We start from the raw sequence: 27,325 nt of genomic DNA, 5'->3' as shown, positions 1-27,325 counted from the left end.
AGTATTTGAAGAAATGCAAGAGATATTTTTGTCTGAACAATTTCTTCCCAGATTGTTATCTTGAACTCCTTGGGAGTAGAAGTGGACCTGGAAAAGTGATACTGCCTCTTTTGCTGTGAGGAAACCTCACCTGAGGCGAAGCCAAAGCTGCCTACCAGGGTTTACATTTCCACCTAAAGACATTCTCTCGGTTGGGCTGGACTTTAGACAAACAATACAGAGGATGTCTTTTTGTACTCTTTCTCTGTGACAAAAAGAAAGCAAAGATGGGGTTGGGCTTAAACAAATTAAGAATTAGAGCAGAGGTCAGCACATGTAGGCTTTGTGTGCCCTCCATCTCTGTTAGAACTACTCGGCAGTGCTATTGTAGCCTGAGAGCACCTGTGGACAGTGCTTAAATGAATGGGGGTGTCTGTGTTCCAAGGAGACTTTATTTTAAAAAATATGTGGCCTGCCCACAAGCCATAACTTGTTGATTCCTGGATTAGAGGGTCGGGCATTAACTGTTCATCTGAACTTGGAAGAAAACATGAAGTTGGGTGGAACACTTTGCAGTGAGGAGCAACGGATAAAACTAAGGCTCTGGGAATACTTGCTGTGGTGAAGCAGCTCAGCAGTATCTCTCAGTGGCCATGGCTAGATATGCATAGAAGAAGAACAGTGTGTAGCGTTTTAATTAATTTAGTTATATTATTAAAACCCAATGAAAATAACAAAAATGAAAACTGCAGACCGGTCTCACTTATCCATGTTGATGCCTGTATTTTAAGTAAAATATTAGCAAATAGAATCCAGTACCATGTCAGAGTATTCCCTGATGAAATAGAGCTTAACAAGGGTACAATATTTGGTTTAGTGTCAGGAAACCTATTAGTGTAATCACTATACTAATTTTTCTCCTTGGAACGATTTGTGATGATTCCATAGGTGTCTAAAAGGCATTTGATAAAATTGAACAGCCATTCTGTTTAAACATTTCTAATTAAATATAAAAGAAAAATAAAACCTGAACTTTTTATCCTTTGAAGAGACCTAGTCATCATCATCATCAATCCATGTCTAGCCTAATTATGGAAAAAAGTGAAAATGCAAAAACGTGTAACATAAGAATGCAAAAATGATAAAATTTAACCACAAAGAAAGAGAGATAAGTAGTTTAGGAGTTTCTACAACTGTCTGAGACCCATACCCAACTTGCCTGCAGTCATTTGAATGTGAGGATGCCATTGTTCACACATGGAGGCTAAATGTAGCATTGTAGTTTGGAGAACATTGGAAGCATCTCTGGAGCCCATTGAGAGGGACCACACAGAAGGACATTTTTAAGTTTGTTTATTTATTTTGAGGTGTAGGGTCGGGGGGAGAGGGAGAGCAGAGAATCCCAAGTAGGCTCTGCACTGTCAGCATGGAGCCTGAGGTGGGGCTCGAACTTATGAACCATGAGATCATGACCTGAGCCAAAATCCAGAGTCTGGGGCACCTGGGTGGTTCAGTCAGTTGAGCCTCCGACTTCAGCTCAGGTCGTCTCACAGTTCTTGAGTTGGAGCCCCACATCGGGCTCCGTACTGACAGTGCAGAGCCTGCTTCAGATCCTCTGTCCTCCTCCACTTGTACTCACTCTCTGTCTCTCTCTCTCTCTCTCTGTCTTTCTCTCTCTCAAAAATAAACATTAAAAAAAAAAAATCAAGAGTCAGCTGTTTAATCAACTGAGCCCCCCAGACACCCCAGAAGGATATTTTAAAAAAATTTTTTTTTTCTTTAACATTTATTATTGAGAGAGAGACACACACAGAGCATGAGCAGGGGAGGGGTAGAGAGGGGGAGACGCAGAATCTGAGGTAAGTAGGCTCCAGGCTCTGAGCTGTCAGCACAGAGCCCAATGCGGGGCTCGAACTCACAAACTGCGAGATCATGACCTGAGCCGAAGTCGATCGCTTAACCCACTGAGCCACCCAGGTGCCCCCCAGAAGGATATTTTTAATTGCACCTGAACAGATGGTGACATTTTTGGCTGAAGAAGCAGTAGTGGTAATCACCATGGACTATAGACCAGGCCCTTCCCTGGTTTTCTGACTTCCCATGAGCAGAGTCTGCTGAAGTTCAGACCCTACCCTCAAAATATTTTAATTTAGTAATTAACAAATGCACAAATGTACTCAGACTCAGACTCTGATCAATTGTAGATCAAAATTCCTTGGATCCCTATTTTAATGACCTGATAAAAGAAAAGGTATACTTTTGTAAAGGTAAATATTACCTGCTTCAGTTTTTACTGTTCTTTTATCACAAAATGGCTGGCATGTGGTAAAAAAAAAAAAAAAAAAAAAAAAAAATTAGAAGAAAATTTTATTGTTATCAAGAAACAGTCAAGAGAGGGCACCTGACTGGCTCAGTCGGTAAAGCATGCAATTCTTGATCTCAGGGTTTTGAGTTCAAGCCCTGCACTGGGTGTAGAGATTACTTAAAAATAAAATCTTAGGGGTGCCTGGGTGGCTCAGTTGGTTAAGCATCCAGTTTTGGTTCAGGTCATGATCTCATGGTTCATGAGTTCGAGCCCTGCATTGGGCTCTGTGCTGACAGCTCAGACCCTGGAGCCTACTTTGGATCCTGTGTCTCTGTCTCTGCCCCTCCCCAACTCGTGCTCTCTTTCTCTCTCTCTGTCTCTCAAAAATAAACATTATTAAAAATTTTTAAAAATAAAATCTTCAAAAAAACAAACCAGTCAAGAGAATTAGATCCAGATATTGAAATTAACTAATGAAGAATTTTAAGTAGCTAATAAAAATGCTGAAGAATCAGGGCCGCCTGAGTGGCTCAGTCAGTTAAGTGTCCAGCTTCAGCTCAGGTCATGATCCTGCGGTTCGTGAGTTTGAGCCCTACGTCAGGCTCTGTGCTGACAGCTCAGTGCCTGGAGCCTTCTTTGGATTCTGTGTCTCCCTCTCTCTCTGCCCCTTCCCCGCTCATGCTCTGTCTCTCTGTCTCTCTGTCTCTCTCTCTCTCTGAAGGATGAATAAACATTAAAATAAATGCTGAAGAATCTGAACAAAAAGAGAACAGCATACATGAAAAGATGAGAAATTTCAGCAGAGACTTGAAAAGTAGAAAAAGAACTAAATGGAAATGCTAGAAATGAAAATACTATATCTAAAATGAAGAATTCATTAGATTGTCTTAACAGCAGCCTAGATACAAATGAAGAAGTGTTCTCTAAACTTAAAGATATATCAAAGGCAATTTCTCAACTGAAGGACAAAGAGAAGAGCAGCAAGGGGAGTAGAACAGAGCATCCAGTACCTGTCAAACAATGTCAGATGATCTAACATAGTATAGTCAGAATCCCAAAAGGAGAGTAGAGAGAAAATGCAGCAGGAAATCTGAGTTGATACTGTCCAAGAACTTTCCAAATTGATAAAATCAGTCCACAAATCCATGAAGCTCATTGAACGCCAAGTGGGATAAAAACTACTATAGATATGTATAAAAATGACAATAAATTTGTACAGGGATCTCTTGTGGTGAGTTTACAAATGTCCTTAATAAAATTCAAATTCAACAACCAGAAGTATTTAAAAATGCTATTCCAGTCTTTGAGTCTCTAGAAAATCACTGAAAAGGGTGTAATCCATACCTATATTACTTTTTAAAAATTTGCCTTATTCCCCCTTCTCTCAGCTATTTCATAGCTTCCAAACTTCTCTGAAACCCTCTTTTCTCTCCACCATCCAAATACTTTTTCTGCTCATATTTATTTCCCCCTTTGCCAAGATTGTAATCTTAAACCAGGATTGACATCTGGGCTTTAATTTCCATTGGCCAATCATTGCTGGCAGCTCTTTGATGGCCAGAGAACGTACAGCTCCATGCTTCCTGGTCGGATCCCACAGATCTCAAGAGGGAGAGTGCATACTCCTCTGTGAAGTGTATTTTTTTCTTTTATTATTTTTTCCATGAAATATTCTTTTTTCTTTTAAAGGTTTTTTGGTTTTTGGTTTTTTTGAGATAGAGGGAACCAGCGGAGAATGGGCAGAGAGAGAGGAGGACAGAGGATCCTAAGCAGGCTCTGCGCTGACAGCAGAGAGCCCAAGGCAGGGCTCAAACTCACGAACTATGAGATCATGGTCTGAGCCGAAGTCGGACGCCTAACCGACTGAGCCACCCAGACACCCCTCCATGAAATATTCTTTACAGATGAACTGCACCAGTTCTCACAAATACACTAATTAAACTACAAGGAGGTGCTACTTTTTCATCTATAAAAATGCTAGAAATTTCTAAAAGACTAGATTGAGTTGCCACTTGTCAGAGTAAGAGTGAGGCCTTCAACGGAATAGGTGAAATGCCTGTCTTGAGTGAACATTTGGCATCCCTATCCAGCAATTTCTTTTTTTTTTTCTTTTTAATTTTTTTTAACATTTATTTATTTTTGAGAGACAGAGAGAGACAGAGCGTGAGCAGGGGAGGGGCAGAGAGAGAGGGAGACACAGAATCTGAGGCAGACTCCAGGCTCCAAGCTGTCAGCACCAGAGCCCTATGTGGGACTTGAACTCACGAATCGCGAGATCGTGACCTAGGCCGAAGTCGGATGCTTAACCAACTGAGCTACCCAGGTGCCCCCAGCATTTTTTTTTTTTATTTTTTTAAATGTTTGCTTATTTTTGAAAGAGCATGCTGCGCTAGCGGGGGAGGGGCAGAGAAAGAGGCGGCAGAGAATCTGAAGCAACTCCATGCTGACAGTGGAGAGCCTAATGCAGGGCTTGAATTCATGAACTGTGAGATCATGACCTGAGCAGAAGTTGGACATTCAACTGACTGAGCCACCCAGGTGCCCCCCAGCAATTTCGATTTAGTAATTTATCCGAAGAAATTAAAGATGTCACTGAAGAATGTTCACTTGAAGTATTTATAAAAACTGTAGACAAAGTAAATGTCCAACAATAGGAATTTGGTTAAATAAAACTATTCAGGGGCACCTGGGTAGCTGTCAGTTGAGCAGCCGGCCCTTAATTTCGGCTTTGGTCATGATCTCACAGTTCATGGGATTGAGCCCCACATCTGACTCTGTGCTGACAGTGCTTGGGGTACTCTTTCTCCCTCTCTCTCAAAATAAATAAACTTTAAAAAAAAATTATTTTTCTCCCTCTCCGCCCCTCTCCCTAGCACTCATTCTCTAAAAAAAAAAAAAAAAAAAAAAATCTCAGTGGCCCATTATACTGTCATTTGAAATGATGTTTTAGAATTGGATTTGATATAGGGGTGCCTGGGTGGCTCAGTCAGTTGACCGTCTAACTTTGGCTTAGGTCATGATCTCATGGTCCTTGAGTTCAAGCCCCATGTTGGGCTCTGTGCTGACAGCTCCGAGCCTGGAGCCTGCTTCAGATTCTGTGTCTGCCTCTCTCCACCCCTCACTCACACTCTGTCTCTTTCTCTCTCTGTTCCTCCCCTGCTCGTGCTCTGTCTCTCTCTCTCTCAAAAATAAACAAACACTAAAAATTTTTTTTAAAAATTGAATTTGATATAGAAAGATGTTCAAAATATATTTAGCAAAAAAGTAAAAGGTATTCCATCTTTGTAAAGTTTGTATGTCTGTGTCTTAGAAACTTTAGGTGATAGTCTTATTGGTCACTTGTTTTCATTTTCCCATTTTTATTGCATTGTGTAATTCATAAAAATACTTTTAAATATTGAAATTGAGCTTTTTTTTCCCTCTTGGTCAGTCAGTATAGTGCCTTTGAGTTTTTTTTTTTGCTTGTTGATTTATTAAATACATAGTCCTTGATCCCTGCTATTTCTTGGATACTGTGCTTATGCTAAAGTCACAGAAATAGGTAGACCTGGCTCCTGCTCATACTATTTAATGGGCTCTTAGGCCAATAATAGCAGCATACTTTGGTAACTGCTGTAATTGCAGTGGAACATAAAGGGTAAGGAAAATCATTCTTCCTGGAATTGCTTCCCAGAGCATGTGTGGTGATCAGAGATTTTCCAGACCAAGGAGGCGGCGGTATAAGCATTCTAGCCACAGGGAAGGAACCTGTCTGAGCCCCAGAATCATCTCCTTTTCAACATTGAGAGAAGTTGTTCAAATGTGGCTGCTGTCCCCTTGCCTAGTCCTTAAGCCAGCTCAGCTTACCGGTGGTGCCATGGATATGGACTTTGAGCCACCAGAGAGCAGGATGCCAGCGTAGGGCCAAGAGTTCTGACTAAAGTTCAGCATCTTTTGCCACCAGCCAAGAACGAAGGCACACTGACACAGTCTAAGCATTTTCTGACCTTTGCTGCGTATCTGACCTTGATATCTATCTGGGCCTGTCTTCTGGATTTGACTTCAAAGAGTCTGAGCAGATAAACTTTCCCTTCTTCCACATCAAATGCAACTGACCATTTCTACCTACATACACAGTATCCATTGGAAAAGTTGGAGAATACTGTGGTGGAAAAAACAGGCTCTGGGTATCTCCTGCCTAGATATATTTCCACTTCTGCTCCTCTTTAGTATTCCATCCTTAGGTAGATCACTTTACTCTGAAGTGCCTCAGTCTCCTCATCTTTATAGTGAGCATAGAGAAATACAAGGATGTTAGGGTGTTTTAAGACTCTGTGTGTGTGTGTGTGTGTGTGTGCACATTTATGTGGGCATTTCATGTATAATGCTAGTTATTTTTAATATGAGAATTCATTGCATCTTTCAGTTCACTCCTAGCATGGAGCTGAAAGCAGTATTTAATGATTTATTCTATCTTATTCTGTAATTAGTACTAACACACCTGGCTCCCTTGGGGAAATTTTTTGGAACAGAGTGCCCCATCTTTTTTCGTGTATCCTCTAAAACACATAGACTATCTTGGACCCTGGATCAGGGGCACTGATTGGACCTGATAGCAGCAGGTCAGGATCCCAAACTCAGGAGGTCTGGTTTACTGGGCCAAGGCACAGAGGTGGTAGGGTAGGACAGTCTGACCCAGGTAATTGTAGATTTCCGTTACAAATAGACAATATTTGGGGTCTCCTGGGTGGCATAGTCGGTTAAGCATCAGACTCTTGATCTCGGCTCAGGTCATGATCTCGCAGTTGCTAAGTTGGAACCCCTCATTAGGCTCTGAGCTGATGGCGCAGGGCCTGCTTGGGATTCTGTCTCTCCTTTTTTCGGCCCTTCCCCCACTTGTGGTCAAGCTTGCTCTCTCTCAAAATAAACAAACTTAAAAAAAACATATGCACATATTTTGTATATATATATAATACGTCTGTAAAATTAGAATGAGAACATTTTCCAAAATGTTTTCTTTTTAATTTTTTTTAATGTTTATTCCTTTTTTGAGAGAGAGAGAGAGAGAGAGAGAGAAAATATGCGAGTGGGGGAGGGGCAAAGAGAGAAGGAGACAGATTCTGAAGCAGGCTCCAGGCTCTGAGCTGTCAGCACAGAGGGCTCGAACTCATGAGCTGTGAGATCATGACCTGAGCCGAAGTCGGATGCCTAACTGACTGAGCCACCCAGGTGCCCCATATTTTCCAAAATGTTAACAGTGATTTTTGTTCTAGATTTTCTGAGTTTCTGTAATAAATGTATATTACTTGTGTGTCTGTTTTTAAAGACTTTTTATTAACACAGACTCAGAAAAGAACATAAAACTAATAACGTAATTTAATAAGTCATTATAAAGCAAAGCAACAGAGTCTTGCCACCCCAGAAGCAGTCTGAGTGCTTTTTGCCAAACCCATCACCTCTTTCCTACTCCCCGAAGAATAACACTATCATGAATTCTATGGCAATGACCCCTGCTTTTCTTTGCAATTTTATCATCAAAATGTGCTTCCAAATGTGCTTCATGTATAATGCTAGTTATACTTTGCATACTATGTATACTATATACATAGTTTAACTTTGCCTGTGTGTGTGTGTGTGTGTGTGTGTGTGTGTGTGTGTTTAGGTTTCTTTTAATCTATAGGTTCTTTTTGTCCCTACCCCCACTTAACTATTTATTAAGGAAATCAGATCATTTGTTTTATAGTTATCCTCGTTGGGATTTGTTGATCACATTCCTGTCATGTAGTTTAACATTTTCCCTGTCTGATGTATTTCTATATTATTGGTAATTGAATCTAGAGGTTTAATCAGTGTCAGGAATGATTTTTCGAGGGAAAACTACTTCTGAGAGGGTATTCTTTACAAGAAGTATATATGTGTAATTGAATCTCTTTTAATTTTGTGAACAGTCGTTGATGTATGGTGCTTAGGTCTTTAATTGATTAATTAGATCCTTAATTCACCATTGTAAAATGGTAGTATTCCAATTCTATAATTCCTTCTTCATTTATATTCTCTAAAGAGAAATAATTCAGCTTGCTATTATTTGGTTATGCAGTGGTGGAGTTCATGTGGGAAGAACAGGATAATTGTTTGAATTCTTGCTTTTATTTATCAATTTTCAAAATAAAGTTGGTTCCCAACCATTCCCAAAAGTAACCAGTTAGTTCTTTTTAATATATCTCATTTTGAACTCATAGATTTAAACCTATTTGATGTGTTTTTATCCAGTGCAGTTACCATCTTTGCTGATGTTCAGCTTGTTCCATCTTTGGGTAGTAGCTCACTTAAAGTTGGTTACAAATTGTTTTGACACAACCCTAATAGTCCTTGATAACTTCCTTGCCATATACTATGATAAGAGATTCCTGGGTTCTCTTATACATTTCCTGTCCCAGGTCTGGAATCGTCATTTGTCTAATAAGTTCTAGTTTGTTTGGGGAGTGGTATTTTAGCACAACAGTGTAGGTGCTGTGAATGCTCATTGGTACTGGTTTGGTCATTGTGTCTATATCTCTTCAGTGGATAGAAGTAGGAAGTTCTCTGTGTGTGTCTTTCTCTGCATATGTATATACAAATATTCTCACATGTATACCTGATTTTTTTTATCCCAAATTATATATAAAACATATTCAGAAAACAGTATCAGCACTGTCACCCATGTGATTACTTAAAATAATTTTAGATACATATACACATATACTTCTGTATTTATTTATAAATAAAATATAGATCATCTGGGCAACAAGCAGCGGAGCCATTAGTAAGAATGTTGTTTACACTAAGAATTCCCAGCAGGGGTCCATTGTGCTCTATGCCTAGGGCCAGTAGACTCAATACCTGGCTAACACGGAGCCCATAGGTCTGAGTACTTGCTTATCCCTGACTGGGAGAGAAGAATGGAGGAGAGCGTAAATCCAGCTAGTAAGTTTTAATGCAGCAAACAGAATGCCTGCTGTGAGCAAGGCACTAGTCCAGCGCCCAACATACAGACACTTAAACTGTGAGATGGGCAGTGAAGATAACTTATCTCAGTACAAATTATCAGCAACTTCAGAATAAGACAAGGATACTGTTTGAGTGTCTTAAGCAACTCATAGATGATTTTTTTTTTCCTTTTGGTTAACTGATGATGTTTTAAAGGAAAGCCAGTAGCACAAAGCAATGTGTGGTGACTGGGAACCAGAATGAGTTCAGAGAGGAGGCTGAAAAGTAGCTGGGATAGGGAAGGAAAGAGGTTGCACAAAGAGGAGAGTCAACTGGGAAGGGCACACTGTTTCACAATCCTCCCACTGCCACTGGGGGAAGGTGTAAGGGAGGAGAGGGCTCTGGGCCACCCATGGCACCACCCAACTTCTAAGGTCATCTAACTTGTCCTTAAAGCTCCACTGATGTGACCCTTTTGGCACAGGATGTACCATCTTTAAGATACATCATAAATAGTTCCCTCTTTCCAACAAAGATTGCTAAAGGTATTGGAGTGGCCATTACTGCCCCCCCCCTTTTTTTTTAAACAATTTTATTATGCTATAATTTATATACCATAAAATTTGCCCATTTAAATGTACAATTCAGTAGTTTTTAGTGAAATTTACAGAGTTGTACAACCATCACCATAATCGAATTTTAGAATATTTTCATCAACCCAAAAAATTCCCTTGTGTTCACTTGCAGTCAGTCTCTGTTCCTCATTCAAATCACTGATCTACTTTCTGTCTCTATAGATTGGCCTTTTCTGTATATCTCATATAAATGGAGAATACACCAGGTGGTCGTTTATATCTGGCCTCTTTCACTTGACATGTTTTTGAGGTTCATCTATGTTGTAACATGTATCTGTAGTTTGCTGTTAACTTTTTTAAATGTTTATTTATTGAGAGAGAGGGCGAGTGGGGGAGGTGCAGAGAGAGATGGAGACAGAGGATCTGAAGCAGGCTCTGTGCTGACAGCTCAAACCTGATGTGGGACTTGAACTCACAAACCATGAGATCATGACTTGGGTTGAAGTCTGATGCTTCACCAGCTGAGCCACAACAGGCTCCCCTGCTGTTAACTTTTAAAACATTTAAACAGTGCTATTTTGAGATCTGATTCATGATTCTTAAGTACTTGAGATCTGATTCATGTTTCTAAAGTACTTCTTAATATAACCAAATGCATTATCCTTTTCATTTTCTTCATAGGATTTGGTGGCTTTTGAACATCAGTGGACTAGCTTCTTTGCTAATTTTGATACAGAAATTCCTTTCCTGCTGGAACTTTCTGAATCTCAAGCGGGTGAGGTATGTAAGGGAAGGGTCAAAGAGAAAGAAAAACCTGATTAACTTATTGTTTCTATTTTTGTTTTGTTAATTTTTTCAGAATGCAACACTACCGATCCTAATATGTTTATTCTTTCCTTATGCCTTGCTGTATGCTGTATAGAAGTCTTTAACCCCCATGCCAACCTACCAACATCTATAAGGAAGTTGGGTGTTTGGTACCAGCTCCTATATAAGATGGATAGTCATTTTTCAGTGTCATGATACCTATGTCAGCAAGGAATTCTATTGGGCAGTAGTTGATAAGCCTAGACATAATTTTCCACATGTGAGTAGCACACCTTTGTCAGTTGAGTCTCTAGGTAAATTTTTTTTTCCACGCAAACAATGATGAAGTTACTAGATTCAGGGTAAGATTCACTCCAGGAGTAAACAGTGGTATCTAAATCAAGAACCGAGGCATAGGCCAGTGCCCAAAACTAGTCGGTAAGAAGGATCAGAAGACAAATCTTGAGCTTGTACTTGGCCTACTTTGGTTTTGCACGCCAGTCCTCAGCTCCCCTGTGCTACACTGACTCCTGATCTTTGGAGCTGGTGTTGACCTTTGTTGTCATGCATCTCACTTTTACGTATGTTATAAACGCCACCAACGCATTGCTATTATTTTTGTTTAAGCAGTCAGTTCTCTTTTTAATCTCGTTTTAATCCTTTCTAAGAAGATTTAAGTAATAAAAAAAATCTTACATATTTGCCCATGTAGTTACTGTTTTTGATGCTCTTCATTCCTTTGTGACGACCCAGATTTCCATTTGGTATCATTTCCTTCTCCCTGAAGTGTCCATTAATATGTTTCATAGTGAAAACCTTCTGATGATGAATTCTTCCAACTTGTATAGGTCTGAAAAAATATCTGTATTTCACCTTCATTTTTGGGAGACATTTTGCCACGTATAGAATTCTTGGTTGACCGTTTTTTCCTTTTTGTACCTGGAAGATGCTGTTCCACTGTCTTCTCACTTGCATTGTTTCTGATGGTCTGTTCTTTCGTCTTTATCTTTGTTCCTCTCTGTATAACTGTTTTTTTTCCCCTCTAGCAGCTTTTAAGCTTTTCTCTTTTTTTACTGGTTTTGAGTTGATTTTGATGTGTCTCACTATAATTTTCTTTGTTTCTTGCGCTTGGCTCTTGTTGAGCTTCTTGGATCTGTGGATTCATAGTTTTCATCTAGTTTGGGAAGTTTTTGGCCATTATTTGTTCAGATATTTTTTCTGTCCATCTTTTTTTTCAGAGACTCTAGTTACCTCTATATTAGGCCACGTGAAGTAGTCCCACATTTCACCAGTGCCCTTTTTAGTTTTCTGGATTATTTTTTCTCTCATTACTGTGGTTCCTAGAGTAAAAGATACTCAAAAAGGTATATTCTGTGACATGTCACTCCTTGTTTCCTATCACCTCCTTCTCATTCACTCCCTCACTCCACCATTTTCCACCTACTCTACTACCAGTAGATAACAAATCTCTTCATTTCTGATTTGTCTTTTTTTTTCTTTTGCACACATGAGCAGATACATGTGTATTTTCTTAATGTCCTCTTGTTTTTTTCATTGAAGGGCAACATACATGTAGTCATTTTCACTTTTTCACTTAACAAGAAAATATCCTGCAACTTTCTCCAAGTCAGTTCATTGAGATCTTCTCATTCTTTGTTATGATTCATAGTATACTACTGTGTGGATTTGTAATTTATTCAGCCGTTCTCTTATGTGTGCTTATTTAGGTTGTTTTCAATATTCTGCCATTGCAAACAGTGCCATAGTAAATAACTTTGTGCTTATGTATTTTCATATTGTTGGAGGTTTGTATACCTAGTAATGCGATTGCTGGGTCACAAGGTAAGTGCACATCTAGTTGTGTTAGCTATTGCCAAATTTCTCTTCAGAAGGGTTGACCAATTTGCATTCCCACCAGCTGTATATGAGAGTGCCTGTTACACCACAGCCTCACCAACAGGATGTATTGTCACACTTTTTAATTTCTCACCATCTCGTAGATAAGAAATGGTATGTCAGTATTATTTTAATTTGTATTTTTCTAATAATGAGTAAGCTTGAACTTTTTTTCATGTTTGAAGGCCACTTTATATTTTATTTTCATATGTTTTTTTCCCGTTTTAGTATTAGTACAGTATTATTAACGGAACTAGAGGAAATAGTGATCGAATGATCCTCCTAGGTTATTAGGATTACTTGAGATAATACATTTAAGTGTCTATCACAGTAGAGGTAAACCTCAGTAAAATATAGCTATTATTTTAATATATAGAGAGTTTTTACAGATCAGTAAGATCTGTAAACACCAAAACTCCAATTGATGAACATCCAGAGGATGTAAACAGTTAATTACCAAAGGGGAATCCAGATAGCCATTGAACATATTTGAATATATACTCTATTTCATTAGAAATCAAAGGAATGTATAATACAGCTGCAGTGAGGTACCATTTTTCATTTATCAACTTGGAAAATATATTTTTAAATGGACATTTAATCAACAGTGCTTACGAGTTTACCCTGAGATAGGCACACTCATGTATGGTAAGTGGAAGTGTATATTGATAAAACTTTTTTGAAAAACAATTTGGCAATATAGTTTTGCCTTTTTACCATATAATTTCATTTCCATATCTGCTTTAAGAAAATAATCAAAGCTGCAAATAAAACTTATGAAGAGTTGCTTATTGTAGTATTATGATATAAGAAACAGATTTCTAAGAATAGAGGGCTATTTAATAAACTTTGGTACAGCCATATGCTATGGATGTACCATAGAAAAAAGATAGGAAGAAAATTTACCAGAAAGTTAACAGTTCTTAGATTGTTATATTTTAAAATAAGCATATATTACTTACATAATCAGAGCAAGAGGTAAACAATAGATGTTTTTTAAGAGGATTAAAATTGCATTTTGAAATTTTGACCCTTTTGACATAGCCCCTGCGTATCAATTTTTGGTTAGTGTTTAGCCTAGCACTTTACATACCAATGCTGAGAAATACTTCTGTGCTTTCCTGGGAAACTTCTTTCTGTGTATTTCTAAGTTCTGTGGATTCTTTCTTAATGCTGATTTTAAATTAGTATGTTAGAATTAATGTATATTCCCTTATTAGTAATGTAGAAAAACAGGGGTGCCTGGGTGGCTTAGTGGGTTCAGTGTCTGACCAGCTCAGGTGATGATCTCATGGTTTGTGGGTTCAAGCCCATGTTGGGCTCTCTGCTGTCGGCACAGAGTCTGCTTTGGATCCTCTGTCCTCCTCTCTCTGCCCCAGCGTGCGCTTGCTCACTTTCTCTTTCTCAAAAATAAACATTAAAAAAAAGAAATGTAGAAAAACAAATTTTTAATAGAAGGGAAAATTCCTACATGATTAGTATCTTGGACCATAGATAATGGTTGGTCCAATTTTGTTTCAATAATTAAATCATAAAATTTGACAAGAATTTTTCTTTACCTTTCTTTTTCTCTTGCAGCCATTTGTCTATTTCTGTTGCTGTTTGTTAGTTACTTGTCCCCCAAATTCATGTTGCTTTCTACCACATATGTCCTTCCATGTTCTTATAATAACCTATAAACACATCTCTCTCTCTCTCTCTCTCTCTTTCTCTCTTTCCAATACACACATACACATTCTATACCTACGCACATATATATATATGAGAGATTTGTGATTGTTTTATAAAATTGTGATATAATACAGTGTTGGCTTCTTTTTTAGCCATTCAGAAGTTACTTCAGTCATGGAATGATCTCCAGCCATATAACTGAAAACAGGTAGGTTTCTTGGGGAAGAAAGGTGAATGATGTTAGAGAAATGGGGTTTAACAAGGGAAGTGGATGTGAGGGAGCATCTAAGTCCAGAAGGTAGAGTCAGGAAAATATAGATTGACTTTAGTCATCATAGGTTAAGAAATGCGTACTCTGAAAAATTGTCCATTTCACTGCTTTTGTGTATATGTGTGTATATGTATGTATGTGTGTGTATGTATATATATATTAATATAGATTTATAGCAAACTAGTTTTTAAAACATCGTAGCTTGCTGAAATCTTAAGAAAGGAATTTTATATTCCATCCCTACCCCAGGAAAGCTAGGAAGTAGGATGTCCATGGGCTGGGCAGGGATCCTCATTTGTGGAGAGTAAAAGGGCTCTGGCAATAAAGGTCCAGCCCCAGGAAGACAAGAGAGTATCAGGGTTGCTGCATTTTGTTTTCTTGTGGTTTTTCCTTTAGCACCTCTGTTTGTCATGGTAATCCGGAGGGCCCAGCCTGGGATGGGATCAAAGTAGATCAAAGTAGATTTTTCCTCTCTTTTATTTCCTAATTCCAATCCAGTGTGAAATGAGACAGATTACACTGGTTGAAGAGTCACTTAACTTGAATTAAGCTTCAGAACAAAAATCAGTTATGTTTACTTTTAAGAGCCCCTGTTTGCCTGAAGCTTAAGGAGGTATTTTTAAGAATAATACAAAGAAATGTAAACACTTTTCCACGTGACACACACTAAGGGCAATTTAAGGAAAGGATCAGGGATAAAGGAAACTGTCTTAATCTGTTTTAGCTACCATGACAAAAATTCCATAAACTGGGTGGCTTATAAACAAAAAACATTTATTTCCCACAGTTTGGAGGCTAGGAAGTCCAAGATCATGGCACTGTGAGATCCAGTGTCTGATGAAGGCCTGCTTCCTCATTTCACTATAAACTCACATGGCAGAAAGGGCAAGGGATCTCTCAGACCTCTTTTATAAGAGCCTTTTTTATAATACCATTCATGTGGGATCTGCCCAAAACCTGGCTTGGATTTAGTTATGTCCCTAAATGATCTCTATGGGTCAGTAGGAGGAGTCAGAGACATCTGGCATCCATTCCCACCCAGTAGGGAGTGTTAGGGGGGCTGTATTGACCACTTTGCTTAATCACCTCCCCAAGGCTATACCTCCTAATACCATCGCTTTGGGGGTTAGGATTTTAACCTATGAATTTTGTGGGGATACATTCAATACACAGCAGAAACTATTTTTTAAAAATACCCTTGGGGCGCCTGGGTGGCTCAGTCAGTTAAGTGTCCCACAGTTCGGCTTAGGTAATGATCTCATGGTTCGTGAGTTTGAGCCCCAGGTCAGGCTCTGTGCTGACAGCTCAGAGCCTGGAGCCTGCTTCGGATTCTGTGTCTCCCTCTCTCTCTCTGCCCCTCCCCCACCTCAAAAATAAATACACATTAAAAAAATAATAACAGAAAATAAAAATACCCTTTAGTCACTGACTGTTGTTGAGAACATATGACATATTAAACAAGAGAAACATGGTTAAAAAGTAAACCAGCCACGGGGATGCCCAGCTGGCTCAGTTGGTAGAGCGTGGTCATGATTTTGAGCCCCAAGTTGGGCATAGAGATTACATTTTTAAAAAATTAAAATTCACAAATAAACTAGTCATGGTCTTTGCCCTCATGGAGTGAGTATATAGTGTGGTGGAGAAATAAGACCTTAATCAAGCAACCTCACAAAAAAATATAATTACAAACTCTGGTGCCATAAAGGAAAAAAGAACTTGGTACTGTGAAGACCATAGCTGGGAGCATGGACTCCTCTGGGAGGAAATCTGAATGATGAGCAAAGGTAATTAAGGGAGGGGCTCCTGGGTTGGCTGTCAGTGGAGTGTGTGACTCTTCATCTTGGGGTTGTGGATTCAAGCCACACATGAGGTGTAGAGATTACTTTAAAGTAAAATCTTTAAAAAAAAAAAAAAAAAGGGAGAAAAGCACCCTGAGATGAAAACATAAGAAACATAAAAGAGGATGAGTTTGGTGGGACATAGGAGTTGGAGGAGAGTGGCCTTTCATGGAGCCAAAGAAGTTGAATGTAGATCATCTTTCACCATGTGAAAGATTTCAGTCCTCCTGAAAATAACATAAAGACATTACACTCTTTGCATGTGTAAAAGGTTGTGTTCTCTGCATTGTGGAGAAGAGACTGTAGGAGAGCGAGAGTGGAAGCAGGGTAGCTGTGCAGAAGCATTCTAGTTATCTAGGGAGGAAATGATGGCAGCATCGACGAGGCTTGTAACCATGTGGATTGAGGGAAATGGACAACTAGTGAGTTGATTGATTGGATTTAGAGGGTTAGGGGCAGAAGAAGTTAAGGAGGCCTAAGGGGGCCTCTCAGGTCTGGCTCAGTCCCTGGATGGATAATGATTCCAGGGGAACAGGTATAGTGGGGTAGATCATGAAAGAGGAGAGGAGAGGCAGATAGCTGAAAGTAAAACCCTAGGAATATTCTGAGGCAGATAGAAGAGGAGAATGGCTGATGAAGGAGACTGAGAAGCAACAGCTTTTGCAGGGAAAGGGTGTCCGGTGCTTCTGAGAGACCAAGGAGGGGCAGGCTGAAGTCTGCCTAGTGGATTGGCTGTTTGCTACGTGAAAGTCATTTGGTGACTTTTGCAAGAGTAATTTGAGTGAAATGACTGAGGGGGTCAGTTGAAGTGGGCTGAGAAAAAAGGAAGTAACAGCAACAACAAAAAAAAACCACAAAAAGACAAGTCTAACCAAGAGAGGAGACAGAAGAAGGGGACACATGCAAGTCAGGTGGATGTGGTAGTGAGGACATTCGTAGCCCTACTCTCCTCTTCCCATCCTAAAGGCTACTCCAAATAGTTAATGCCTCTGTTGTCTGCCTACAGTCTATCACAACTGCTATCATCCTTTAAAATTTGTTTCCACTAAAATGCTATTGTGTGAAACTGGATTCTTGCTCCATCTCTGCACCATGGACAGCAGACTTACAAAACTTTCTCCTTAAGAAGTAGGACAAGCTGAAAATATAAACCTGGCTTGGATTTAGTTATGTCCCTAAATGATCTCTATGGGTCAGTAGGAGGAGTCAGAGACATCTGGCATCCATTCCCACCCAGTAGGGAGTGTTAGGGGGGCTGTATTGACCACTTTGCTCAGACCGCAGGACACCACTCTGAAAACCCCAAGAACCCACTCACTGGGAAATTGTCCTGGCCAGGAATCTCTTTTCTAATCACATTTCTGGTTTGCCACTCTAGCCCTAATAGGCAGCCATTCGTTCTCTTTGGTAATCACTCCACACGAGAAAACCTGAACGCTGGCAACTTTAACTTCCCTTCTGAAGGGCACCTGGTACGCAGCACTGGTCCCAGTGGGAGCTTTGCCAAACACATGGTGAGTGGCTTGACTACCTGGTGTTTAATTGGTTTTATTATTAAATAGGAAAGAGGGGAAGTTAAGGGTAACCTTTCTGGTTAGTGTATTGATTTAACCTTGAACTTGAAGTTGTTTTTGGAGTGAAGTGATTGCAAACTGACTATATTTATAGAAGTACTAGGTATAATTTGAAAACATCATAGTTAATTTTTAAATATTTGAAGGAAAAAGGTTAAAAAAATACTTCCACAAACCAGACTCTTTAAGTTGTCATAGTAGTATTGTCAATAGAATAAGAATTTTAAATTAACTTGGAAATAGAGTCATCCAAGCCTAAGTTTGTTTTGTCTTAACTGTTACATTTCAGGACATAAACCTTGAGGGTCACTGTTCTTGTATTGAGGGTGCCAGGGAGAAGACTTTTGCATTTGGTGGTAAATTGTCTACTATGTTCTTTTAAAGGAAACATTAGACTGAAATGTGAGACTCTAGTGATTGTAAAAGTCCATGGAATTTTGATTATTTTCAGAATGTTCCTGACAATCAGGAAAGCTGGGGAGGTAGGTACTATTGTTTAGTTTTGACTGGAGAACATGAGACCTAGTCTCTCTGGACTGAAACCTCAAATCTGCCTCCAAGCCAGTCAGGAACATAGGGCTGCTCGAATAGATATGCTGTCAGGATCTTACTGCCCTGTAATGGGAGGGCTCAGGCCTCATTTCAACCCCCCAGAGCACCCTTGGAATATACAGAAAATGCCAAATGGCATAGGCTTCTTTGTGTAATCTTATTTGTTGACTCTACATGTTAAATTAAAACTTAAGGAGACTAGCTGATTTCTGCCTCTGGGAAGATGGAGTAGACCTACTTCTTCCTATTCCTTCTGCTAAGTACAACTGAAAACCCTGGACACTATATATAAAAGAAACATAGGAGGGTAGAAGAAGTAGGCTGGCTGAGGACCTTGGACCAAAGGGACAAAATGGCAGTGAGTTTTCTGGGCTTCCTTTTTGCCTATATATCCCAGACTGGATATTGGAAAGCTAACAACCCAGAAATGCCAATAGGCACAGACCTAGAAAGCCCTAAGTAAAGCCTCTTTTCTCTGGTGGAAGGACTAGGAAGGGGACAGCCTAACAAGACAGAAAACTTTCAGGGTGCCTGGGTGGCTCAGTCAGTTAAGCGTCTTACTTCGGCTCAGGTCATGATCTCGTGGTTTGTGGATTTGAGCCCCGTGTCAAGCTCTGTGCTGACAGCTTGGAGCCTGGAGCCTACTTCAGATTCTGTGTCTCCGTCTCTCTGCCCCTCCCCCGCTCATGCGCGCACTCGCTCGCACGCGCGCTCGCTCTCTCTCTCTCAAAAAATAATAAAATAAACATTCAAAAAATTAAAAAAAAAAAAGAAAATTTTTAGATAACAGCTATTCTATTCCTGCCAAACCCCTCAGAAAATATTTCCATCTACCCCTGCCAACAAGAGCTGAGTGAAGAGCCTAGATATCCACCCTTGCCAGGCTGTAACAGGGCACCATTACCTTACCCCCACCCCTGTCAGTATTAGAGAAGGCCCAGTAGGGGGCCATGACTTTCATCCCCACTGGGCACCAGTGAACCCTCCCTCCCCCTGCAGTATCAGTGGAGACAGGGGAGCCTTGGATGTACACCACTATCCAGCAGTAACGAGGTGTTCTTCCTTGGGGTGGTATCATTGGAGGCCAGTGGAGAGTCAGGACTTCCACCACCACTCAGCTATAACAAGGCCATCACTTATCCATAGTGTCTGTGACTCTCCCAAGCCAGGGTGGTGTCACTAGAGGCATACTAGGGAACCTAAACTCCTATTCTGCCCAGCAGTAACAAGGAGCACGCGCTCTCGAGCGTGCGCATACACACACACACACACACACACACACACATACACACACACACACACACTCTGGGTGTCAGTAGAGTCTGTGTGGAGAACCTGGACTTAATGCTCCTACCAGGCGGTAACAAAGCAATGTGCTCCCCTATTCACCCACAGAAGCAGTGTCAAAGAAGGGCTACTAAAGTGCAAGATTTCAGTAAGATCCAGGGTAGACTTCCGCTTTCGGTGCTAACACATAAAGAGCTTAGAAATCATCTCTCCCACCCTTACAAGAAAAAAGCTAAAAAACCTAAAACCAACAACTTTTCTTGGGCTCATCAAAGAACTGAAGTCTCAAGGCAAATACACTCCCAAAACATAGAGGGGTGAGTCGAGAGAGTCACAGCCAATGTCTGCTTACCTGGAGCAGAAGCCACATGTAAATAACAATTTTGATGAACTCCTGGAGGCTGAATATGGACTAGAGTGAGAGAGGAAGACTCCTGCAGAATGTAGGGAGGGCCACACACACTTGTGGGTTTAATTCTTTCTGTACACCTACAACTGCTCTTCAAAACAATCTATTAAGTTTTTTTTAATTTTCCAAGTTCTTTGTAGAACTTTTTATAATAATTGGGGATCTTTATTTTATAAACTCAGAAACTTAATGAGGTCAAGGAACTTATATGAGATTTGATCCTGGGATGGAGGTGGGGGGGTCTGCGATTATGACCTTTCATCTTCATTCATCTCTTTTTCAGTGTAACATACTTACCCTTTCAACTTCTGTGCCATTTATGAATAATTTACAGATTAATCAGTGACAGGTAAAACATGCAAATCCAGATTATCTGAGTAATTGTACATTATATATGTAAATTCTCTTGTACTGATTTCTTTTAATGTATCAGTAAATTAGATGTGAAATTTACTTATACAAATTTATGATATAATCTCAGGAAGCTGGTTTGAAACACATGGCATCTTTAAAAAAAACTTGAGTTAGGAGAAATTTGGAGTCCAGGGAACATGTTTTATTGAGGAAATATGTCCATTAACCAACAATTAGAAATATGTACATGCATTTTTATTTAGGATCATGGCAATATTGATCATGTTCATGATGGTGAATTACAGAGTAGTCATAACAAGTCCTTAGTACAAATCTTTGGATTCACGGTGTTCACAGTATTACAGAAAAAATGCCATGCATTCTCTTGTGACTTCCTTAAACGTTGGAGTAGAAGGAATATTTGTGTCACATTTTGCTATTTTTTTTAATATATTGTGCTAATTTCTTTTCCTTTAGCTCCTATTGTAGCATTATTTTGTTGTTGTTTTATACCTGATATCCTGGGAACCCTGATGAGATGCTGGATTTTCACAAGAGAAAAGGACATCTTTATCTACTTTTGTATAAATGAACTAAACAAAGAAGAATAAGAGTTTTTAAATCTAGGAAACTTATTTTCTTTTCTCCAAGGCCTGTGTATAGAGATGAAATACAAATGAAGATGGGGACCTGGGGAGCACCCTCTTTGAATTTATAGCTCCCCCACACATCTGCCTGTCATGTTGGCCAAGGTCCTCACTGTGAAAGTTCTAGACTATTAATGGAAGTCAAAATCCAAGCATATTTCCTCTTTTCCTTCTAAGATGTGAATTCATTAGCATCATGGGCTGACCCGACAGCAACCTCACAATGTAGCCAAGGTTAAAAACACACACACACACAAAATACCATAGGAAAAACAACAGCTAAACGTGACCTTTTCCTCTGTGCCTTTAAAAAATAATAAATCAGCTGTTGGTGAAATAAAATTGATTTCCATTAACTATGCACTTTTCATTTCTCTAACAGTACACACCTAAGTCCCTGCTCCTTTTTTACTCTTACTTTTTTCTGACATCCAGGTAGTACAGTGTGTCTCACCGAAGGGGCCCCTTGCCTGTTCAAGAACATACTTTTTTGGAGCTACCCACGTTCCTTACTTGGGTAAGTTCTTGTAAGTTATCATCTCATCAACTTACCTAATGAATACTTTCTCCCATGAACTAGATAAAAGTGGACTCACAGTTTACTGCTTTCCTCAGGAGCTTAAGATACCCACTTTGTCAGCCTCCAACTCCCTCTCTGATTCCAGAAGGAGAGTTGATGTGCCTAACACATGTCTCAAAGAATGTATTTCAGGAGGAACAATTATCAGCTCAGGATGTATATAGTTTAACCATATGTGAGACCATGTGCTCAGTGTCAGAGGGAAGGCAAAGATGAGTAAGTCCTAGTAGGGGATAGCAGGAGGTGTGGGCTACAGTGGGACTTTGGATGACTCAGCCAGATGCCTGCTGTTCTGTGAGGAAGGACCATGGTAGAAGGCTACCTGTGGACTGGGAACATTCACAGGAGCAAGTGTTCCATGCTGCAGGGCCATCCAGAAAGGTTAGGCCCACTAGAGCTGCTCTCCTTGCTAGGGTAACTAGAAGTTGCAGACATCCAAAGAGGTATAGAGAAGAACCTCTAGAATGAATGAGGATCTCAGCACTGTTCCACAGAGGGTATAGCAGAAACTAGGTTTTTACCTGGGTGTTGCCATATAAGCCAGAAGATTCTGAAAGAAGCATGATAATTAAGGGTCAGCTAATTAAGGAGACAATAAAAGAGTCAGAACTGAGCCTACTTAATTATACCTCTTAATTAAAAAAATTAAAAACAAAGGCAAAAACATTCCAGAGCCTGAAATTCCCCATGTCTTCTCTGGTGTTTAGTGGTGACAAAATCAGCGTCAGGAGTGAAGGACTAGGAGGATACCGGGCGAAGCTGGGTTTCTCTCTTGTGTGTGCTTGTACTGTATTTAACCCAAAAGAAAAAAAAATGTAATTCTTGACATCTTCAAATTACGAAATTGTAGTCTCCTTGTGAAATGTTTGCATGTCTTGTGATCTTGTCACACTTAATTCATGGTTCTCTTTTCACAGGTGATGAGAGTAAGCTGCCCAAGAAAACTGAACAAATGTAAGTCTTCATTTCTATCTTCTTTTTTCTTTTTTTTTAAATTTTTATTTATTTTTGAGAGAGAGAGATACAGAGTAAGTGGAGGAGGGGCAGAGGGAAAGGGAAACAGAATCCCAAGCAAGCTCCACACTGCCAGTGCAGAGCCCCGATGCGGGGCTTGAACTCACAAACCGTGAGATCATGACCCGAGCCAAAATCAAGAGTCAGACGCCCAACCAACTGAGCCGCCCAAGTGTCCCTCTGTCTTATTTTTTCTTTCTCAAAGTTGAGTTACTCTGAAGAAGTGGCTGTCCCACTTTGAGATCAGCAATGGGTGGGAGTGAGCAGAGTGAAGTAGTGAGCAGAGCTTTAGTTCCCAGCCCCTGTCCCTCAGCATGGAGTCCTGCTGTCTTTGATATGTGCTCCTCTCTCCAGAACTCAGAGACTTCCTCTCTGCACACCCATGCATTTCAATGGCCTGACTCTTCTATGTCTTCTACATAGTACATTTTTTATCAGAGGCTTTCCCACAAATAAAACATCCTAAAATGCATTGGGAGAATCTGTGAAACCCCATCTGGTCTGAGCAGTGTTTCCTCTGGAGTTGACTCTCAGGCTTAGGGATCAGAGCTAGGATCTGAACTTAGGCTGTGCAACTTTAGAAAGGTCCTAGTGTTAACTTCTCTCCCCCCACATATAACAGGAAACCAAAGATAAGAAATAAACTCATTAATGTTTGTGTTAGTCTTCTTGGGCTACCATAACAAAATATCAGAGATTGGGTCGCTTAAACAGCAGAAATGTATTTTCTCACAGTTCTGGAGGCTAAATGTCCAAGTTCTAGGTCCAGCATTGTTGGTCTCTGGTGAGGCCATTCTCCTTGAGTTGCAGACCACCACTTTTTGCTGTGTCTTTACCTGGCCTGTCCTCTGTGCTCTAGTAAGAAGTCTTTGATGTCTCTTCCTCTTCTTATAAGGATACCAGTCCTACTGGATTAGTGCTCTACTCTTATGATCTCATTTAACTTTAATGACCTTCTTAAAGGTCCTATCTCCAAATACAATCACATTGAGGGTTAGAGCTTCAATATGAATTTTAGAAGGAAACAATTCAATCCATAACAATGCTGGAACTACTGAATTCCAAAAAGGAATTTTCCTTTAGAAATACATAATAGAGTTCTGTTATTACCTAGTTAAATATTCCAACATAAACTACTATGGTCTAGACAAGTGCTTCCCAAAGGCCAATAGTGACAGGCCACAGAGAATCATCTAAGGATCTTTTTATAAATATATGATCCTCAGGCTATAGTAGTTCCCAGAATTACCCCTACCCCTCTGGGGTAGGAAACACTAAAGTGTATTGGAAAAAATATAACGTGAGGAATATAGTCAGACTACAGAAAATTTGGAAAACTGAAAAGAAAGTAAGAAAAATAAGATCGGCTATAATTCCTCCTCTTTGGCACTACCCTTTAATATCTTACTGTGTATCTTTCTGGGTGTTTAAAAATTCTACATTTAGGTTTTGTATAGTGGCAATTAATGTGTGTGAAGTTTTTTATTTTTTATTTTATTTTTTTGTTTTTAAGAGAGTAAGATCAGGGGGAGGGGCAGAAAGAGAGGGAGAGGAAGAGAATCCCAAGCAGATTCCACAATATCAGCACAAAGCCCGATGCGGGGCTCAAACTCACAAACCATGAGATCATGACCTGAACCAAAATCAAGAAGACACTCAACTGACTCAGCCACTCAGGCACCCCAATGTGTGTGCAGTTTAAAAAAAAATTTTTATGTTTGTTTATTCTTTAAGAGAGGGGGTGGGGGGAGAGAGAGAGAGAGAGAGCGAGAGCACGAACAGGAGAGGGGCAGAGAGAGGGAGACACATAAACTGAAGCAGGCTCCAGGCTCTGAGCTGTCACCACAGAGCCTGACACGGGGCTCAAACTCACAAATCTTGAGATCATGACCTGAGCCGAAGTCAGATGCCCAACAGACCGAGCCACCCGGGAGCCCCTGTGCAGTTTTTAAATGTGTGGATTTTCTGCACTTTAGCAGCAAGTCAACTGCGTTCTCATACGTTGATGGGTATATATAATCTTGTTTTGTATCTGCTGATACTTTTATGCCACCTGTGCTTAGCCACTGGATCTTCATTCTGGATCTTTGGCGTTTTTCCTAAACCAAATACATTGGTGCCCTGTTTCAGGGACTGGTATTGAGGGGTGCATGGGCCCATATCAGGAGACTTACTGAATCACAGAGCTGGTAGAACTTGGGCCTTGTGGAGTCCTAGGGAAGGCAACAGCAGTGCCATCTAGGCATGGAGCAGACTCTTCCCTTGTCATGAATCTCGGGCCTCCCATTCAGGCCATTTTGAGTCCATAACCAGGTACCTTTGCATTCAGCTCTTATCTGAGGGTCTGTATAGGAGAAGGCCAAGAGTGGGGAGACCTGAACAGTGTTGGTACTGAATGATGTCTGAATCAAGCTGGGTGGGGAAAGGAGGAAGACCTATATATGTCTTTGGTGTTGGTGTTTAAGTGTGGAGGATTGTGGTTTTACCTGGAAGTGGCCAAGCTCATTGTCAGTGTCCCTGCCAGGCCTACTTCATACCAGGATGGATCCCTCTCTCATGGCCTGGCCAACAGTCTTCAGGATATGCTGATTCTTGGAGCTATCATTTTGTTATGTATACTTTTTCTTTCTTTTTTTTTTTTCTTCTACCCAACTCAAATCCTTTACCTATAATGTAGAGATGTGGTGCAGGAGCCAAAGAGGAAATTAAAGAAGTTGGCAGTATGACATGGCACAGTAGAAAAGCACCAGGCTGGCATCAGACCTGAATTCAAGTCTGCCATTCGTTTTCTGTTCCATGGACAACTTATTCCACCTTCAGAGGCCCTATTTGCTTCTTCTGTCAGAGGAGTTAGATCAGATCATTTCTGTGTTCCTTCCTGCTTTCCAATTCCTGTCACCTTCCTTTACCTGTTAAGAGATTCTCAGGCATAAAAATAGACTTTTCTGTAGTAGTCTGAGGCAAGGCTTTATCACTTTCTTGCCAGGCACCTCCTTTGCATTTCAGGGCCTTGTGAATGAACCCCTTCTGTCTGTAATTATCCTGATAAGATCCTGGATCTCCCTCCCCTAAAGCGTGATTCTCAGCCAAGGGCAATTTTACTGCTCCTCTCCCTCCAGTCCTACCCCCGACTCCCAGAAATGGTTGACAGTGCTGGAGACATTTTTGTTTTCCCAACTGGGGTACTGCTGGCATCTAATGGATAGAGACCAGGGGTGCTGCTAAACATCCTGTAGTGCACAGGACTGACCACATGACAAAGAATTATCTGGCCCAAAATACGGAGATTGAAAATTTTTGCTTAAGAAGAACCAGTGTCGGATTTTCTAGGGACCTTCATAGCAGTCTCAGTCTGGCAAAGGAAGAAACCTTCTTATAATCACTTTGGGAAAAAAAAAAACTTTATAATCACTTTGGGAAGTGAGGAGTCCAAGAGAAAGAACAAGATTGGCGGGCAGGGAGCAGGGAGGCTTTAGGAAGAGAATGTTTCCCCTCAGAAACATTCTCTATTCTCTAGAGCAGGTAAGCTACTTGTAAAGTGGTCTGCAGCTCGGAATTTGAATTTAAGTGGAGCTCATCTTCTCTAGTAATCTCTCTTGCCCCTGAGGTCTCCTACCCTGAGATTCCAGTAACAGCCAGCCCACAGCAGGCCTGGGAGAAGATGACATGAAGGTGTGGTGTGCTTGGTCCTGGAAAAGCAAAGTCTGTACCATGACACTGAAGGCGCTAGGGAACCCATAGAGTTCTCTTCTGTGGGATCACAAACAGGGAAGGTTGGTCTTCTGAGCAGAATTAAGAAGAGTTGACTTTTCTGTCATGGTTTCGTAAGAGCAAAGTGTATCTCAGGTATGGGGCACATGGCTTTAAAAGGTTTAGAAATCAATGAGTTCTGTTTTTGCACTTTTCTCATTCAGTTCCTTAGGGAATGTCATTTATGTGCATGCAGCGTTTATTGAAACCTTATGATGCTGTAGTTAACCCATATTTTTTTGTTCTAAAGTAGGCTCTTGTCCCAGGTGTATGCTGCTGTTATTGAGGCTGTTTTGGCTGGCATTGCATGTTATGCTAAAACTTCCAGTCTAACAAAGGTAATTTAAATACCATGTTTCTCTTTCTTTAGTAGTTATTTCAATGTAAAACTTCCTATCCATCTGTTTTGGCTTTGGATACCTGGTACTACTCAGTTTTGTGTGAGCTCGGGCCTCGGTGGAGCTGGCACCAGACACAGAGATGTCTGGAGATCACTGGGCTTCTGTTGCCTGTGACCGAAGTGTCGTTTGTCCTACGAAGGACCACTAATCAGCACTTCTTTGTAGATGTTTGTAGATCTTTGTGTTAAAGAAAATCATTCTGTAGCATAGTGTTTTAATTAATAGCTTTTAAAAAATCCTTTTAAAAGTTAAAAATAAAGAAAAATATAAAGTTAGGTAAGTTTGATTCTTTAATGTTAGGGAGAGAGCATGCAAGTGGGGGAGAGGGACAGAGAGAGAGACTGACTCTCAAGCAGGCTCCATGCTCAGTGCAGAGCCGGATGCAGGGCTCGATCCCACAACCCTGGGATCATGACTTGAGATGAAATCAAGAGCCAGACGCTTAACTGACTGAGCCACCCAGGCTCCCC

At 40.3% G+C, this 27,325-nt stretch overlaps 1 protein-coding gene across 3 annotated transcripts in view; it reads left to right on the top strand.

The window, feature by feature from the left end:
* DNAAF9 (dynein axonemal assembly factor 9) overlaps window positions 1–27,325 on the top strand; it is a 130,236-nt gene that overhangs the window by 33,897 nt on the left and 69,014 nt on the right. For 2 of the 3 annotated variants that reach the window (XM_042931495.1, XM_042931494.1), the window contains exons 8-13: window positions 10,486–10,584; window positions 14,331–14,386; window positions 17,666–17,801; window positions 21,546–21,627; window positions 22,608–22,644; window positions 26,705–26,792. In XM_042931495.1, coding sequence (XP_042787429.1) covers window positions 10,486–10,584; window positions 14,331–14,386; window positions 17,666–17,801; window positions 21,546–21,627; window positions 22,608–22,644; window positions 26,705–26,792 — 498 coding nt within the window. The remainder of the gene's footprint in view (window positions 1–10,485; window positions 10,585–14,330; window positions 14,387–17,665; window positions 17,802–21,545; window positions 21,628–22,607; window positions 22,645–26,704; window positions 26,793–27,325) is intronic. The other variant, XM_042931496.1, reaches the window with a different exon arrangement.

The sequence above is a fragment of the Panthera leo genome, chromosome A3, assembly GCF_018350215.1.
Source record: "Panthera leo isolate Ple1 chromosome A3, P.leo_Ple1_pat1.1, whole genome shotgun sequence".
In the NCBI taxonomy this organism is placed as follows: domain Eukaryota; kingdom Metazoa; phylum Chordata; class Mammalia; order Carnivora; family Felidae; genus Panthera; species Panthera leo.
This window is presented reverse-complemented; position numbering and strand designations above follow the sequence as displayed.